We start from the raw sequence: 14,644 nt of genomic DNA on the forward strand, positions 1-14,644 counted from the left end.
ATGGGGTCACTTGAGGGGGATTTCAACAGTTTAGGCATATCAGAGACTCTCCAAAGGCAACATGACACTCACAGACCATTCCATCAAAGTCTGCATTCCAAAACGTCACTACTTCCCTTCCGAGCCCCGACGTGTGCCCATACAGTAGTTTTCTCCAACATATGAGATATCAGCGTACTCAGGACAAATTGGACAACAACTTTTGGGGTTAAATTTCTCCTCTGACCCTTGAGAAAATAAAAAAAATTGGGGACTAAAAGATCATGTTTGTGGAAAAAATATGATTTTTTTTATTTTCACGCCCAAGCGTTATAAACTTCTGTGAAGCCAATGGGGGTTTAAAGTGCTCACCACACATCTAGATAAGTTCCTTGGGGGGTCTAGTTTCCAAAATGGGGTCACTTGTGGGGGGTTTCCACTGTTTAGGTACATCAGGGGCTCTCCAAACGTGACATGGCGTCCGATCTGAATTCTAGCCAATTTTGCAGTGAAAAGGTCAAACAGCGCTCCTTCCTTTCTGAGCTCTGTCATGCGCCGAAACAGTGGTTTCCCCCGACATGTCAGGTATCAACGTGCTCAGGACAAATTGCACAATAACTTTTGCAGTCCAATTTCTCCTGTTCCCCTTGGTAAAATAAAAAAAATTGGACCTGAAGTAATTTTTTGTGAAAAAAAGTTAAATGTTCATTTTTTTTTTTAAACATTCCAAAAATTCCTGTGAAGCACCTGAAGGGTTAATAAACTTCTTGAATGTGGTTTTGAGCACCTTGAGGGGTGCAGTTTTTAGAATGGTGTCACTTTTGGGTATTTTCTATCATATAGACCCCTCAAAGTGGCTTCAAATGTGATGTGCCCTGTAAAAATAAAATGGTGTTGCAAAAATTAGAAATCGCTGGTCAACTTTTAACCCTTAACTTCCTAACAGAAAAAAAAAATTTGGTTCCCAAATTGTGCTGATGAAAAGTAAATGTTATTTATTAAGTTTTTTGTGTGCCATATCTCTGATATCTCTGTGATTTAAGGGCATAAAAATTCAAAGTTGAAAAATTGCAAAATTTTCCAAAAAAAATTGCAAAATTTCCGTTTTTTTTTCACAAATAAACGCAAGTTATATCACTTAAATTTTACCACTAACATGAAATACAATATGTCATGAGAAAATAATGTCAGAATGACTGGGATCCATGGAAGCGTTCCAGAGTTATGACCTCATAAAGGGACAGTGGTCAGAATTGTAAAAATTGGTACGGTCATGAACGTGCAAACCACCCTTGGTAAAGGGGTTAATGATCTGTAAGTGAATATAATAATCATTGTTCTCATCGGCACAACACGCTGTGTACAGCATATGTACTCCTGAGTGCAATGTCTGCGCACGCTGTTATGGCTGCGGGCACCCTTCTGCCCAGTCCCAGTCCTACGCTTGTACATTCACTCTCACAGCAGCTCGGAGACAAAGGTTTTATTTCACAGGTGCTTTATTTGTTGCTGTACAGTAACCGTCTCCAACCATTGCACACCCTCCTCTATACTACAGACGTTACTGGTCCATATCACAGATCTCCAGCAATTCCGGGTCCATCCTCACACCGGGCCACAGGACCAAAATCCAGGAATCGGTCTTAGGCCTGGAAGCGGGGCCAAGTCTTTACAGTGTTGTAGAAGGTGTTTCCGGGGCACTCGGTGGCGGTGACGTTGCGATGTCCCTTCAGGATGTAGGCGGACTTGATATATCCCTTGGTGACGCCGCAGCTGATCAGGTTCTTGGCAGCGTTCTGTGCGGCGGTTGTGGGGTTACTACCTGGAATAACACAGTAGAGATTATAATGGTGTCAGTGGGGTTAGATCCATGAGGCCCCCAAGGATCTCCTGGACTTACTGGTGAAGGTTCCGACCAAGCTGATACCAATGGAGTTAGAGTTGTAGTTTGGAGCGTGAGCACCAACAGATGTCCAGCCACGGCCTTCAAATATGGAGCCATCTCCTCCAACCAGGAAACTGCAAAGCCAAAGGCCCAGTAAGAACCAGCGAGATGCGTCTGAATTTATGGGTGTTACGGGGCCACTTACCTGTATCCGATGTCGCACCAGCCATTGGTGTTGATGTGCATGTTCTGGATGTTCTTGGCCTGAGTGATGCAGGCGGATTGGCTGGAGCAGGCAGCGCCAGCGGTATGGTGGATAATTACATAGGTGACTGGAGTGGACATTGCTGTCCTGCAGGTTGGAGCCTTTCCTCCCCACTGGGATTTAGTGAGGATGGTGGGACAACCTGTAGGGTGAAGACAGAAGCTTCGAATGCTGCAGTATTCACCCTCCATCCTACAGACCTCGACACACAAGAGCCCCTCATTGCCCTCGCTTCCATCTACAAACATTGGTAAGTTTTCATAGGGTTTTTGTACTTACATTGTGCAAGAGCACACAAGGCAAGGAAAGAAAAGAAACGCAGCATGATTCACGGGTTCCTGGGTGAGAGAGAAAAGGCAACAAATACAATTAGTGTGATATTCTGATTAAGAGGAGCCTGCAGGATAGAGACACAAGTTTAAGGTACCTGTATATATACATCAGGTGTAGTGTGGGGTATATGGCAGGTATGTGTATAGATCGGGTGCAGTGTGGTGTGTATGGGGGGTATGTGTAAAGATCGGGTGTAGTGTGGGGTATAGATCGGGTGCAGTGTGGGGTATATGGTGGAGTGTGTATAGATCGTGTGTAGTGTGGGGTATATGGAGGGTATGTGTAAAGATCGGGTGTAGTGTGGGGCTTATGGTGTGTATAGATTGGGTGTAGTGGGTATATGGTGGTGTGTATAGATTGGGTGCATTGTGGGGTATATGGAGGTGTGTATAGATTGGGTGCATTGTGGGGTATATGGAGGTGTGTATAGATTGGGTGCATTGTGGGGTATATGGTGGTGTGTATAGATCGGTTGCAGTGTGGGGTATATGGTGGTGTGTATAGATCGGTTGCAGTGTGGGGTATATGGCGGGTGTGTGAATAGATCGGGTGCAGTGTGGGGTATATGGCGGGTGTGAATAGATCGGGTGCAGTGTGGGGTATATGGCGGTGTGTGTAGAGAACGGGTGTTGTGTGGGGTATATGGCGGTGTGTGTATAGATTTGGTGCAGTGTGGGGTATATGGCAGTGTGTATAGATCAGGTGTGTGGAGTATATGGCGGTGTGTGTATAGAACGGGTGTTGTGTGGGGTATATGGCGGTGTGTGTATAGAACGGGTGTTGTGTGGGGTATATGATGGTGTGTGTATAGATTTGGTGCAGTGTGGGGTATATGGCAGTGTGTATAGATCAGGTGTAGTGTGGAGTATATGGCGGTGTATGTATAGATCGGGTGTAGTGTGGGGTATATGGACGGTATGTGTCAAGATCGGGTGTAGTGTTCCGATATAGACTCAGTGCCCACAGTCTGGCCATCGAATCTGGCCGACACAGGCAGAGCTACAAGCCCAGGGAGAAAAGACTGTGCCAACACTGTGACCAGGAGGCCCTGGAGGACGAAACCCACTTCCTGCTACACTGCTCCAAATACTCAGCAGTGAGGGACACTCACTCCAGGAGACTCTCACATCTCTTCCCGGATTTCATCACCATGAAGGAGGAAGAGAAAACATATATCCTGCTGGGGGAAGAAGAGAGAGCAGTGGAGATAGCAGCGCGGTATGTGAGCGAATGTCATAGACTGCGAGAAAGAGAACTATGATATGCCATGGACTGCTATGGCTCCCCACCCTGGATCTGCCCCCATCCACCTTCCCTATGCCATGGACTTCTATAGCCCCATCCTGGATCTGCCCCATCCCCCCATCCACCTTCCCTATGCCATGGACTTCTATGGCTCCATCCTGGATCTGCCCCCATCCACCTTTCCTACAGCCCCTACCCAACATCCCTACAGTCCCTATCCCTATTCCCTTTTGTGCACTTGCTTTGGCAAAACTAATGTGTCTTTAGTACTGCCAATAAAGCTTCTTTGAATTTGTGTGGGGTATATGGTGGTGTGTATAGATTGGGTGTAGTGTGTGGTATATGGAGGGTATGTGTAAAGATTAGGTGCAGTGAGGTATATGGTGGTGTGTGTATAGATCGGGTGTAGTGTGGGGTATATGGAGGTGTGTATAGATCGGTTGCAGTGTGGGGTATATGGCGGTGTGTATAAATTGGGTGCAGTGTGGGGTATATGGCGGTGTGTATAAATTGGGTGCAGTGGGGTATATGGCGGTGTGTGTATAGATCGGGTGCAGTGTGGGATGTATGGCGAGTGTGTGTATAGATCGGGTGCAGTGTGGGGTATATGGAGGTGTGTATAGATCGGGTGTAGTGTGGGGTATATGGTGATGTGTGTATAGATCGGGTGTAGTGTGGGGTACTGTATATGGCGATATGTGTATAGATCGAGTGCAGTGTAGGGTATATGGTGATCTGTGTATAGATCAGGTACAGTGTGGGGTATATGGCGGTATGTGTGTAGATCGGGTGCGGTGTGAGGTATATGGCGGAGTGTTTAAAGATCGGGTGTAGTGTGGGGTATATGGCAGGTATGTGTATAGATCGGGTGCAGTGTGAGGTATATGGCGGGTGTGTGTATAGATTGGGTTTAGTGTGAGGTGTATGACGGTGTGTGTATAGATTGGGTGCAATATGGCATATATGGTGGTCTGCGTATAGATCGGGTGCATTGTGGGGTATATGGCGGTGTGTGTATAGATCAAGTGCAGTGTAGGGTATATGGTGGTCTGTGTATAGATCGGGTGCAGTGTGGGGTATATTGCGGTGTGTGTATAGATTGGGTGTAGTGTGGGGTATATGGCGGATGTGTGTATAGATCGGGTGCAGTGTGGGGTATATGGAGGTGTGTATAGATCGGGTGTAGTGTGGGGTATATGGTGATGTGTGTATAGATCAGGTGCAGTGTGGGGTATATGGAGGTGTGTATAGATCGGTTGTAGTGTGGGGTACTGTATATGGCGATATGTGTATAGATCAAGTGCAGTGTAGGGTATATGGTGATCTGTGTATAGATCGGGTGCAGTGTTAGGAATATGGTGGTGTGTGTATAGATCAGGTGCAGTGTGGGGTATATGGAGGTGTGTATAGATCGGGTGCAGTGTGGGGTATATGGCGGTGTGTGTATAGATCGGGTGCAATGTGGGGAATATGGTGGGTGTGTGTATAGATCGGGTGCAGTGTGGGGTATATGGTGGTGTGTGTATAGATCGGGTGTTTGGGGTATATGGCGGTGTGTATAGATCGGGTGTAGTGTGGGGTATATGGCGGTGTGTGTATAGATCAGGTACAGTGGGGTATATGGCGGTATGTGTGTATAGATCGGATGCAGTGTGGAGTGTATGGTGGTCTGTGTATAGATTGGGTGCAGTGTGAGGTATAAGGCGGTGTGTGTAAAGATCGGGTGCAGTGTAGGGTATATGGTGGTCTGTGTATACATCGGGTGCAGCGTAGGGAATATGGCGAGTGTGGGGTATATGGCGGTGTGTGTATAAATCGGGTACAATGTGGGGAATATGGCAGGTGTGTGTATAGATCGGGTGCAGTGTGGGGTATATGGATGTGCATGTATAGAGCAGGTGCAGTGTGGGGTATATGGCGGGTGTGTGTATAGTTCGGGTGCAGTGTGAGGTGTATGGCGGTTTGTGTTTAGAGTGAGTGCAGTGTGGGTTGTATGGCGGTGTATAGATCTTTTGCAGTGTGGGGTTTATGGCGGGTGTGTGTATAGAGCGGGTGCAGTGTGGGGTTTATGGCGGGTGTGTGCATAGATCGGTTGCAGTGTGGGGTATATTGCGGTGTGTGTATAGATCGGGTGTAGTGTGGGGTATATGGTGGTGTGTGTATAGATCGGGTGTATTGTGGGGTATATGGAGGTGTGTATAGATCGGTTGCAGTGTGGGGTATATGGAGGTGTGTATAGATCAGGTGTAGTGTGGGGTATATGGTGATGTGTGTATAGATCAGGTGCAGTGTGGGGTATATGGTGGTTTGTGTATAGATCGGGTGTAGTGTGAGGTATATGGAGGTGTGTATAGATCAGTTGCAGTGTGGGGTATATTGCGGTGTGTGTATAGATCGGGTGTAGTGTGGGGTATATGGCGATGTGTGTATAAATCGAGTGCAGGTGTAGGGTATATGGTGATCTGTATAGATCGGGTGCAGTGTGGGGTATATGGAGGTGTGTATAGATCGGGTGTAGTGTGGGGTACATGGTGGTGTGTGTATAGATCAGGTGCAGTGTGGGGTATATGGAGGTGTGTATAGATCGGGTGTAGTGTGGGGTACATGGTGGTGTGTGTATAAATTGGGTGTAGTGTGGGGTATATGGAGGTGTGTATAGATCGGGTGCAGTGTGGGGTATATGGCGGTGTGTGTATAGATCGGGTGCAATGTGGGGAATATGGCGGGTGTGTGTATAAATCGGGTGGTGTGGGGTATATGGTGGTGTGTGTATAGATCGGGTGTTGTTTGGGGTATATGGCGGTGTGTATAGATTGGGTGCAGTGTGGGGTATATGGCGGTGTGTATAGATCGGGTGTAGTGGGGTATATGGCGGTGTGCGTATAGATCACGTACAATGGGGTATATGGCGGTATGTGTGTATAGATCAGATGCAGTGTGGAGTGTATGGTGGTCTGTGTATAGACGGGGGCAGTGTGAGGTATAAGGCTGTGTGTTTACAGATCGGGTGTAGTGTGGGGTATATGGCAGGCATGTGTATAGACCGGGTGTAGAGTAGGGTATATGGTGGTCTGTGTATACATCGGGTGCAGTGTAGGGAATATGGCGAGTGTGGGGTATATGGTGGGTGTGTGTAGAAATCGGGTACAATGTGGAGAATATGGCAGGTGTGTGTATAGATCAGGTGCAGTGTGGGGTATATGGCGGGTGTGTGTATAGATCGGGTGCAGTGTGAGGTGTATAGCGGTGTGTGTTTAGAGTGGGTGCAGTGTGGGTTGTATGGCGGTGTATAGATCTTTTGTAGTGTGGGGTGTATGGCGGTGTGTGTATAGAGCGGGTGCAGTGTGGGGTTTATGGCGGGTGTGTGTATAGAGCGGGTGCTGTGTGGGGTTTATGGTGGGTGTGTGTATAGATCGGGTGCAGTGTGGGGTATATGGAGGTGTGTATAGATTGGGTGTAGTGTAGGGTATATGGTAATGTGTGTTTAGATCAGGAGCAGTGTGGGGAATATGGTTGTGTGTATAGATCGGGTGCAGTGTGAGGTGTATGGCGGTGTGTATAGATCTTTTGTAGTGTGGGGTGTATGGCGGTGTGTGTATAGAGCGGGTGAAGTGTGGGGTTTATGGCGGGTGTGTATAGAGTGGGTGCTGTGTGGGGTTTATGGTGGGTGTGTGTATAGATCAGGTGCAGTGTGGGGTATATGGAGGTGTGTATAGATCGGGTGTAGTGTTGGGTATATGGTGGTGTGTGTATAGATCGGGTGTAGTGTAAGGTATATGGTGTGTATAGATCAGTTGCAGTGTGGGGTAAATTGTGGTGTGTGTATAGATAGGGTGCAGTGTGGGGAATATGGCTGTGTGTATAGATCGGGTACAATGTCAGGAATATGGCGAGTGTGGGGTATATGGAGGTGTGTATAGATCGGGTGTAGTGTGGGGTACATGGTGGTGTGTGTATAGATCAGGTGCAGTGTGGGGTATATGGCGGTGTGTGTATAGATCGGGTGCAATGTGGGGAATATGGCGGGTGTGTGTATAGATCGGGTGTTGTTTGGGGTATATGGCGGTGTGTATAGATTGGGTGCAGTGTGGGGTATATGGCGGTGTGTATAGATCGGGTGTAGTGTGGGGTATATGGCGGTGTGTTTAAAGATCGGGTGTAGTGTGGGGTATATGGCAGGCATGTGTATAGACCGGGTGTAGAGTGGCGTATATGGCGGTGTGTGTAAAGATCGGGTGCAGTGTTGGGTATATGGTGGTCTGTGTATACATCGGGTGCAGTGTAGGGAATATGGCGAGTGTGTGTATAAATCGGGTACAATGTGGGGAATATGGCAGGTGTGTGTATAGATTGGGTGCAGTGTGGGGTATATGGATGTGTGTGTATAGATCGGGTGCAGTGTGGGGTGTATGGCGGTGTATGTATAGAGCGGTTGCAGTGGGGTTTATGGCGGGTGTGTGTATAGAGCGGGTGCAGTGTGGGGTTTATGGCGGGTGTGTGTATAGATCGGTTGCAGTGTGGGGTGTATGGCGGTGTGTGTATAGAGCGGTTGCAGTGTGGGGTTTATGGCGGGTGTGTGTATAGAGCGGGTGCAGTGTGGGGTTTATGGCGGGTATGTGTGTAGATCGGATGCAGTGTGGAGTGTATGGTGGTCTGTGTATAGATCGGGTGCAGTGTGAGGTATAAGGCGGTGTGTTTAAAGATCGGGTGTAGTGTGGGGTATATGGCAGGCATGTGTATAGACCGGGTGTAGAGTGGCGTATATGGCGGTGTGTGTAAAGATCGGGTGCAGTGTTGGGTATATGGTGGTCTGTGTATACATCGGGTGTAGTGTAGGGAATATGGCGAGTGTGGGGTATATGGCGGGTGTGTGTATAAATCGGGTACAATGTGGGGAATATGGCAGGTGTGTGTATAGATCGGGTGCAGTGTGGGGTATATGGATGTGTGTGTATAGATCGGGTGCAGTGTGGGGTGTATGGCGGTGTGTGTATAGAGCGGTTGCAGTGTGGGGTTTATGGCGGGTGTGTGTATAGAGCGGGTGCAGTGTGGGGGTTTATGGCAGGTGTGTGTATAGATCGGTTGCAGTGTGGGGTGTATGGCGGTGTGTGTATAGAGCGGTTGCAGTGTGGGGTTTATGGCGGGTGTGTGTATAGAGCGGGTGCAGTGTGGGGTTTATGGCGGGTGTGTGTATAGATCGGTTGCAGTGTGGGGTGTATGGCGGTGTGTATAGAGCGGTTGTAGTGGGTTTATGGCGGGTGTGTGTATAGAGCGGGTGCAGTGTGGGGTTTATGGCGGGTGTGTGTATAGAGCGGGTGCAGTGTGGGGTTTATGGCGGGTGTGTGTATAGAGCGGGTGCAGTGTGGGGTTTATGTATAGATCGGGTGCAGTGTGGGGTTTATGGCAGGTGTGTGTATAGAGCGGGTGCAGTGTGGGGTTTATGGCGGGTGTGTGTATAGATCGGGTGCAGTGTGGGGTTTATGGCGGGTGTGTGTATAAAGCGGGTGCAGTGTGGGGTTTATGGCGGGTGTGTATAGATCGGTTGCAGTGTGGGGTGTATGGCGGTGTGTGTATAGAGCGGGTGCAGTGTGGGGTATATGGCAGGCATGTGTATAGACCGGGTGTAGAGTGGCGTATATGGCGGTGTGTGTAAAGATCGGGTGCAGTGTTGGGTATATGGTGGTCTGTGTATACATCGGGTGCAGTGTAGGGAATATGGCGAGTGTGGGGTATATGGCGGGTGTGTGTATAAATCGGGTACAATGTGGGGAATATGGCAGGTGTGTGTATAGATTGGGTGCAGTGTGGGGTATATGGATGTGTGTGTATAGATCGGGTGCAGTGTGGGGTGTATGGCGGTGTGTGTATAGAGCGGTTGCAGTGGGGTTTATGGCGGGTGTGTGTATAGAGCGGGTGCAGTGTGGGGTTTATGGCGGGTGTGTGTATAGATCGGTTGCAGTGTGGGGTGTATGGCGGTGTGTGTATAGAGCGGTTGCAGTGTGGAGTTTATGGCGGGTGTGTGTATAGAGCGGGTGCAGTGTGGGGTTTATGGCGGGTATGTGTGTAGATCGGATGCAGTGTGGAGTGTATGGTGGTCTGTGTATAGATCTGGTGCAGTGTGAGGTATAAGGCGGTGTGTTTAAAGATCGGGTGTAGTGTGGGGTATATGGCAGGCATGTGTATAGACCGGGTGTAGAGTGGCGTATATGGCGGTGTGTGTAAAGATCGGGTGCAGTGTTGGGTATATGGTGGTCTGTGTATACATTGGGTGTAGTGTAGGGAATATGGCGAGTGTGGGGTATATGGCGGGTGTGTGTATAAATCGGGTACAATGTGGGGAATATGGCAGGTGTGTGTATAGATCGGGTGCAGTGTGGGGTATATGGATGTGTGTGTATAGATCGGGTGCAGTGTGGGGTGTATGGCGGTGTGTGTATAGAGCGGTTGCAGTGTGGGGTTTATGGCGGGTGTGTGTATAGAGCGGGTGCAGTGTGGGGGTTTATGGCAGGTATGTGTATAGATCGGTTGCAGTGTGGGGTGTATGGCGGTGTGTGTATAGAGCGGTTGCAGTGTGGGGTTTATGGCGGGTGTGTGTATAGAGCGGGTGCAGTGTGGGGTTTATGGCGGGTGTGTGTATAGATCGGTTGCAGTGTGGGGTGTATGGCGGTGTGTATAGAGCGGTTGTAGTGGGTTTATGGCGGGTGTGTGTATAGAGCGGGTGCAGTGTGGGGTTTATGGCGGGTGTGTGTATAGAGCGGGTGCAGTGTGGGGTTTATGGCGGGTGTGTGTATAGAGCGGGTGCAGTGTGGGGTTTATGTATAGATCGGGTGCAGTGTGGGGTTTATGGCGGGTGTGTGTATAGAGCGGGTGCAGTGTGGGGTTTATGGCGGGTGTGTGTATAGATCGGGTGCAGTGTGGGGTTTATGGCGGGTGTGTGTATAAAGCGGGTGCAGTGTGGGGTTTATGGCGGGTGTATGTATAGATCGGTTGCAGTGTGGGGTGTATGGCGGTGTGTGTATAGAGCGGGTGCAGTGTGGGGTTTATGGCGGGTGTGTGTATAAAGCGGGTGCAGTGTGGGGTTTATGGCGGGTGTGTGTATAGATCGGGTGCAGTGTGGGGTTTATGGCGGGTGTGTGTATAAAGCGGGTGCAGTGTGGGGTTTATGGCGGGTGTATGTATAGATCGGTTGCAGTGTGGGGTGTATGGCGGGTGTGTGTATAGAGCGTGTGCAGTGGGGTATATGGCGGTCTGTATATAGATTGGGTACAGTGTGGGGTGTATGGCGGTGTGTTTATAGATCAGGTGCAGTGTAGGGTGTATGTATGTTGTGTGGGGTATATGGCGGCTGTGTGTATAGATCAGGTGTAGTGTGGGGTATATGGCAGCTTTGTATAAACCTGGGGCAGTGCTGTATATAGCAGTGGAGCAATTGCAGTGTTTTTGCTGTGGGCGCGATGTGTAGTCCTCACCTGTTTCGGGCGCACCTGGCGTCTGCTCGCTGCTCTCGGTATTTATTCCCTCTCTGATGCTGGTGTTGATCATGGTGACCTTGTACTGAAGGATGGAGGGCGTATATACAAGCCTGGAGTTTCTGTGTAATGATGGGGGGGGGGGGTCATGCTGCATGCTATCACCCCTCTGTGATAATGGAGCTCACACATCAGGTGCACCAGACTTGTTTTCAGACTGGACTGTGTTCCTGGGTCTCCCTATTTCCCGGTCCCCATAGGAGAATGTGATCCTCTATATTAGGTTTTATGCTGAATGTTTGGGTCTGTTTGATCCAGAGACTAAAGCTGGAGCTGCAGACATCTCCTGTCCACATGCTGCATGGTTATGGTGCCTAACACAATGTTCAGTGTTCTAGCAACGTTCACTGGCTCCGTTGAGGTTTATGTCTGAACCTCTGCAAAATGAAATTCAGGCATATGGCCTGCAGACTTCTGGTATCACTTTCACTGGGAACCATAAATATTAATGAGCTGGAGATCTTGTCCCTTCAGGAGGACACCTAAGATAAAAAATGACCGCCACTCCACTATACGGTGCAAAAATGCCCAATCAGAGGGCCCCTCCAGTCATCTCCTGCCTTACACACTACAGATGAATTTGGCAACCTGGTCTCCTGCAAAAATAAAACGTTCTCAACTTGGTGAAAAAAAAAATTAAAAACTAAAAAATCTACCTGTATCTGACTTAATGCTGGAGACGTTACTGGATGCAGCATCAGCAGAGTGAGTGCCGCTCTGTAGAGTGAAGAATCATCCTTCGCTCTCTTATCTCCCATTCCTGTCACCAGAGGAAGAACAAGACAACATCCTCCACAGATTCTGAGCCAGCCAAGCTCTCAAGGAAACCAACTGCCCTGAACTACTGTATGTAACTTGGTGCCATCTGCCCCCTGCCACATTCAGAACTTCGCCTCAGCCTCCTCGTCAGATAAAGATGTTATGGACGGCTTGTAACCTGTTGAGAACGGTGAATCATCGGAGAAGAGGTTCAACCTTCCTTATATCCCAGAGCTAAGGGTAGAAGATCTTTTATCTCTCCTTTTCACATTCTGCTCCTATAGCTCCTAACGTCCTTATCCATACTTTCATAAGGAGAATTTGGCCTTGTCCTCCTTCATTCTCCTGACCCCCTCATTCAAGTACGGCTCCCCCAGGGATTCAGTACAAGCAGTCATCTTTGGAACAGGGCCAAAGTCGACCCAAATTGGTTCCTACTACTCCTTCCATAGTTCTCAGGATGTACTGACTTCGAGTGTGTCTTGTTTTTCCACTTCTTCCTCGGCCGCTCCACTCCTTGTCCATATCCATTGGAAATAACCTGCTGGTCCAGCAACTGAACGGGTGTCCAGGCACTTACACAAGTGACCAAACCCCTCCATGTTACACACACTCCTGCACACAACAGCACTAAATGAGTGGGATCACCACTCTTATGGCAATGTTTCTATTGATCTTGTCCCTTCCCAAAAATGCTGATGAGGGGCTGTGGCAGACAAACCTATCAGAATCTTTTAACATCAAAATGAAGTGCCAGGCCCCCAACCTGATACCTTATCCTGGTTATTTTTTTGGGACCTCCGCTACTTCTCTAGGCCATTTCAAGGCCATTCCTGCATCTTCAACCTCAAAGAGGTTTCCCATGAATCAAAAAGCCAAAGATGATGATTAATTCCCTGAGGCCCCATTTACCCTAGAGTTTCCTTCCATGACCTCTCTGCTTTGCAATCTCAGGAGTGCCATCCATTTCTCCGGATTCTCACATGAAGGCCTTCATGTCTCTCCATAGTGAGCACAGGCGGAGCTGAAGCCAAATTGATGCAACTCCAGCCAAATCTTCACACTCCTGGGCCAGATGGTGCACTCATGGCTAGTTCTTGGCTTCCCCTTCTCCTCTCTGGCCCAGACTGGAGTTCAGGACCCAGGTACTCCATCCTGGTGGAAGCCCAAGACTCCCCTCCCTCTTGAGAAGAAAGGTCTGGGTCAGACAGTTCTCGTTTCTTTAGTCTTGTCTGAAGGAGGAACTGCAGACACCCCTGCTCCAGCGTGTCACAGCCATGATACAAAGGTGTCCAAATAGTCACCACATTGCAGCTTGAACATGAAGTCATTGAACAGTCAGAAAGTCCTTGTGATCCCTGTCAACCTTTGAGTGTCTACAAGGGCATGTGAGCATCAGAGCTGGACCATGGAGTCATGGAAGAAAGTGACCTGATGAGCCTCATTTTCATCATGTAGATGGCCGGGCGCCTGTGCATGAATTATCTGGGGAAGAGATGGCACCTGGATGCAGTGTGGGAAGGAGACAAGGGAGCAGGGGCGGCGTAATATGCAATATTTTGCAATGTGATGGAGCAATCATCCTTCTGCTGGCATCACGTGGCAGTGACGTCGCCCCCTAATCATTGTACAGTCGCCAATTCATGGCAGAGGGGTTCAGAAAGGAGGAACGTGACGAAAGGTCAAAGTAATGAGTTGTCCCCAAATTCCCAGATCTCATTCTGATCAATCATCTGTGGATGTTCTGGAAAAACAAGTGAATGAGGTTGGAGAGAGAGGGACACGGCAGACAAAGATTCTGCTGCATGGACAACAAAATTAGCAAAAGGTCTGCACCCCAGTACGCGTGGTGGCCGCTACGCCTGCACCCTGGGATGATTTATACAGTTTTCTAGATTAAATTCTGTCCTATAATCATTTCTGCCTCCATTTTGGTTTATGAGCAAAATACACCAGTGATTTACCTCCCGACACATAAATGCTGGAGACACAGAGGGAGGATGAGGCCACGTGTCTGCGGGGACTGATGTCCACTCTGCTATTTCTTCCCTGAACCTTCCTTCTCTCTTCACCTTCCTACTTCCGACGTCCCGTTCAGCCATCCTGCCTCTCTCCACGCTCCGGTCCCAGTGATCCTTTGCACGAATGACCGCGAGATGTCACGGTCTCGAGGGATAACAAAGTCTCGCGGTCATTCGTGCAAAGGATCACTGGGACCGGAGCGTGGAGAGAGGCCGGATGGCTGAACGGGACATCGGAAGGTGAGAATTACTATATTTTTTATTTTTTTTTATTATTTTTTTACACCTGATCGCTGGTCTCCCGCCTGTCACACGCAGCGATGCCAAAGAAATGTCCAGAGGTTTCTTGCAGTGATCAGCGATACCGGCAGGGGGGCCGCTCGCTGATCGCTGTCACACACAGCGATCTCGCTGGTGAGATCGCTGTTACGTCATAAAAGTTGTGACTCAGCAGCGATCTCGCTACCGAGATCGCTTAGTGAGACGGGGCCTTTAGTCTTGACTTGGAACCATCCACACCTGGATCACAACCTCCCCCCCATTGTGGGGTGACTGACCGATTCTTACATCAAAGCTTCTGATTTCACTCCTCGTTGCGAACAACTAAACCAAAAATAAAGAGGCGACT

At 48.9% G+C, this 14,644-nt stretch overlaps 1 protein-coding gene across 1 annotated transcript; it reads right to left on the reverse strand.

The window, feature by feature from the left end:
• Positions 1 to 1,460: 1,460 nt before the first annotated feature.
• Positions 1,461 to 11,234, reverse strand: LOC141073781 (peptidoglycan-recognition protein SC2-like). Its single transcript, XM_073561192.1, has 5 exons — positions 11,177 to 11,234; positions 2,409 to 2,467; positions 2,070 to 2,271; positions 1,880 to 1,998; positions 1,461 to 1,801 (listed from the first exon to the last, which is right to left on the reverse strand). The coding sequence occupies exons 2-5, from the start codon at positions 2,452 to 2,454 to the stop codon at positions 1,623 to 1,625; spliced, it is 546 nt and encodes a 181-aa protein (XP_073417293.1). The 5' UTR covers positions 2,455 to 2,467; positions 11,177 to 11,234; the 3' UTR covers positions 1,461 to 1,622.
• Between the last annotated feature and the right edge of the window lie 3,410 nt (positions 11,235 to 14,644).

Source organism: Dendrobates tinctorius, unplaced genomic scaffold, assembly GCF_039654945.1.
Source record: "Dendrobates tinctorius isolate UK_male_01 unplaced genomic scaffold, ASM3965494v1 ptg000315l, whole genome shotgun sequence".
Classification (NCBI taxonomy): Eukaryota; Metazoa; Chordata; class Amphibia; order Anura; family Dendrobatidae; genus Dendrobates; species Dendrobates tinctorius.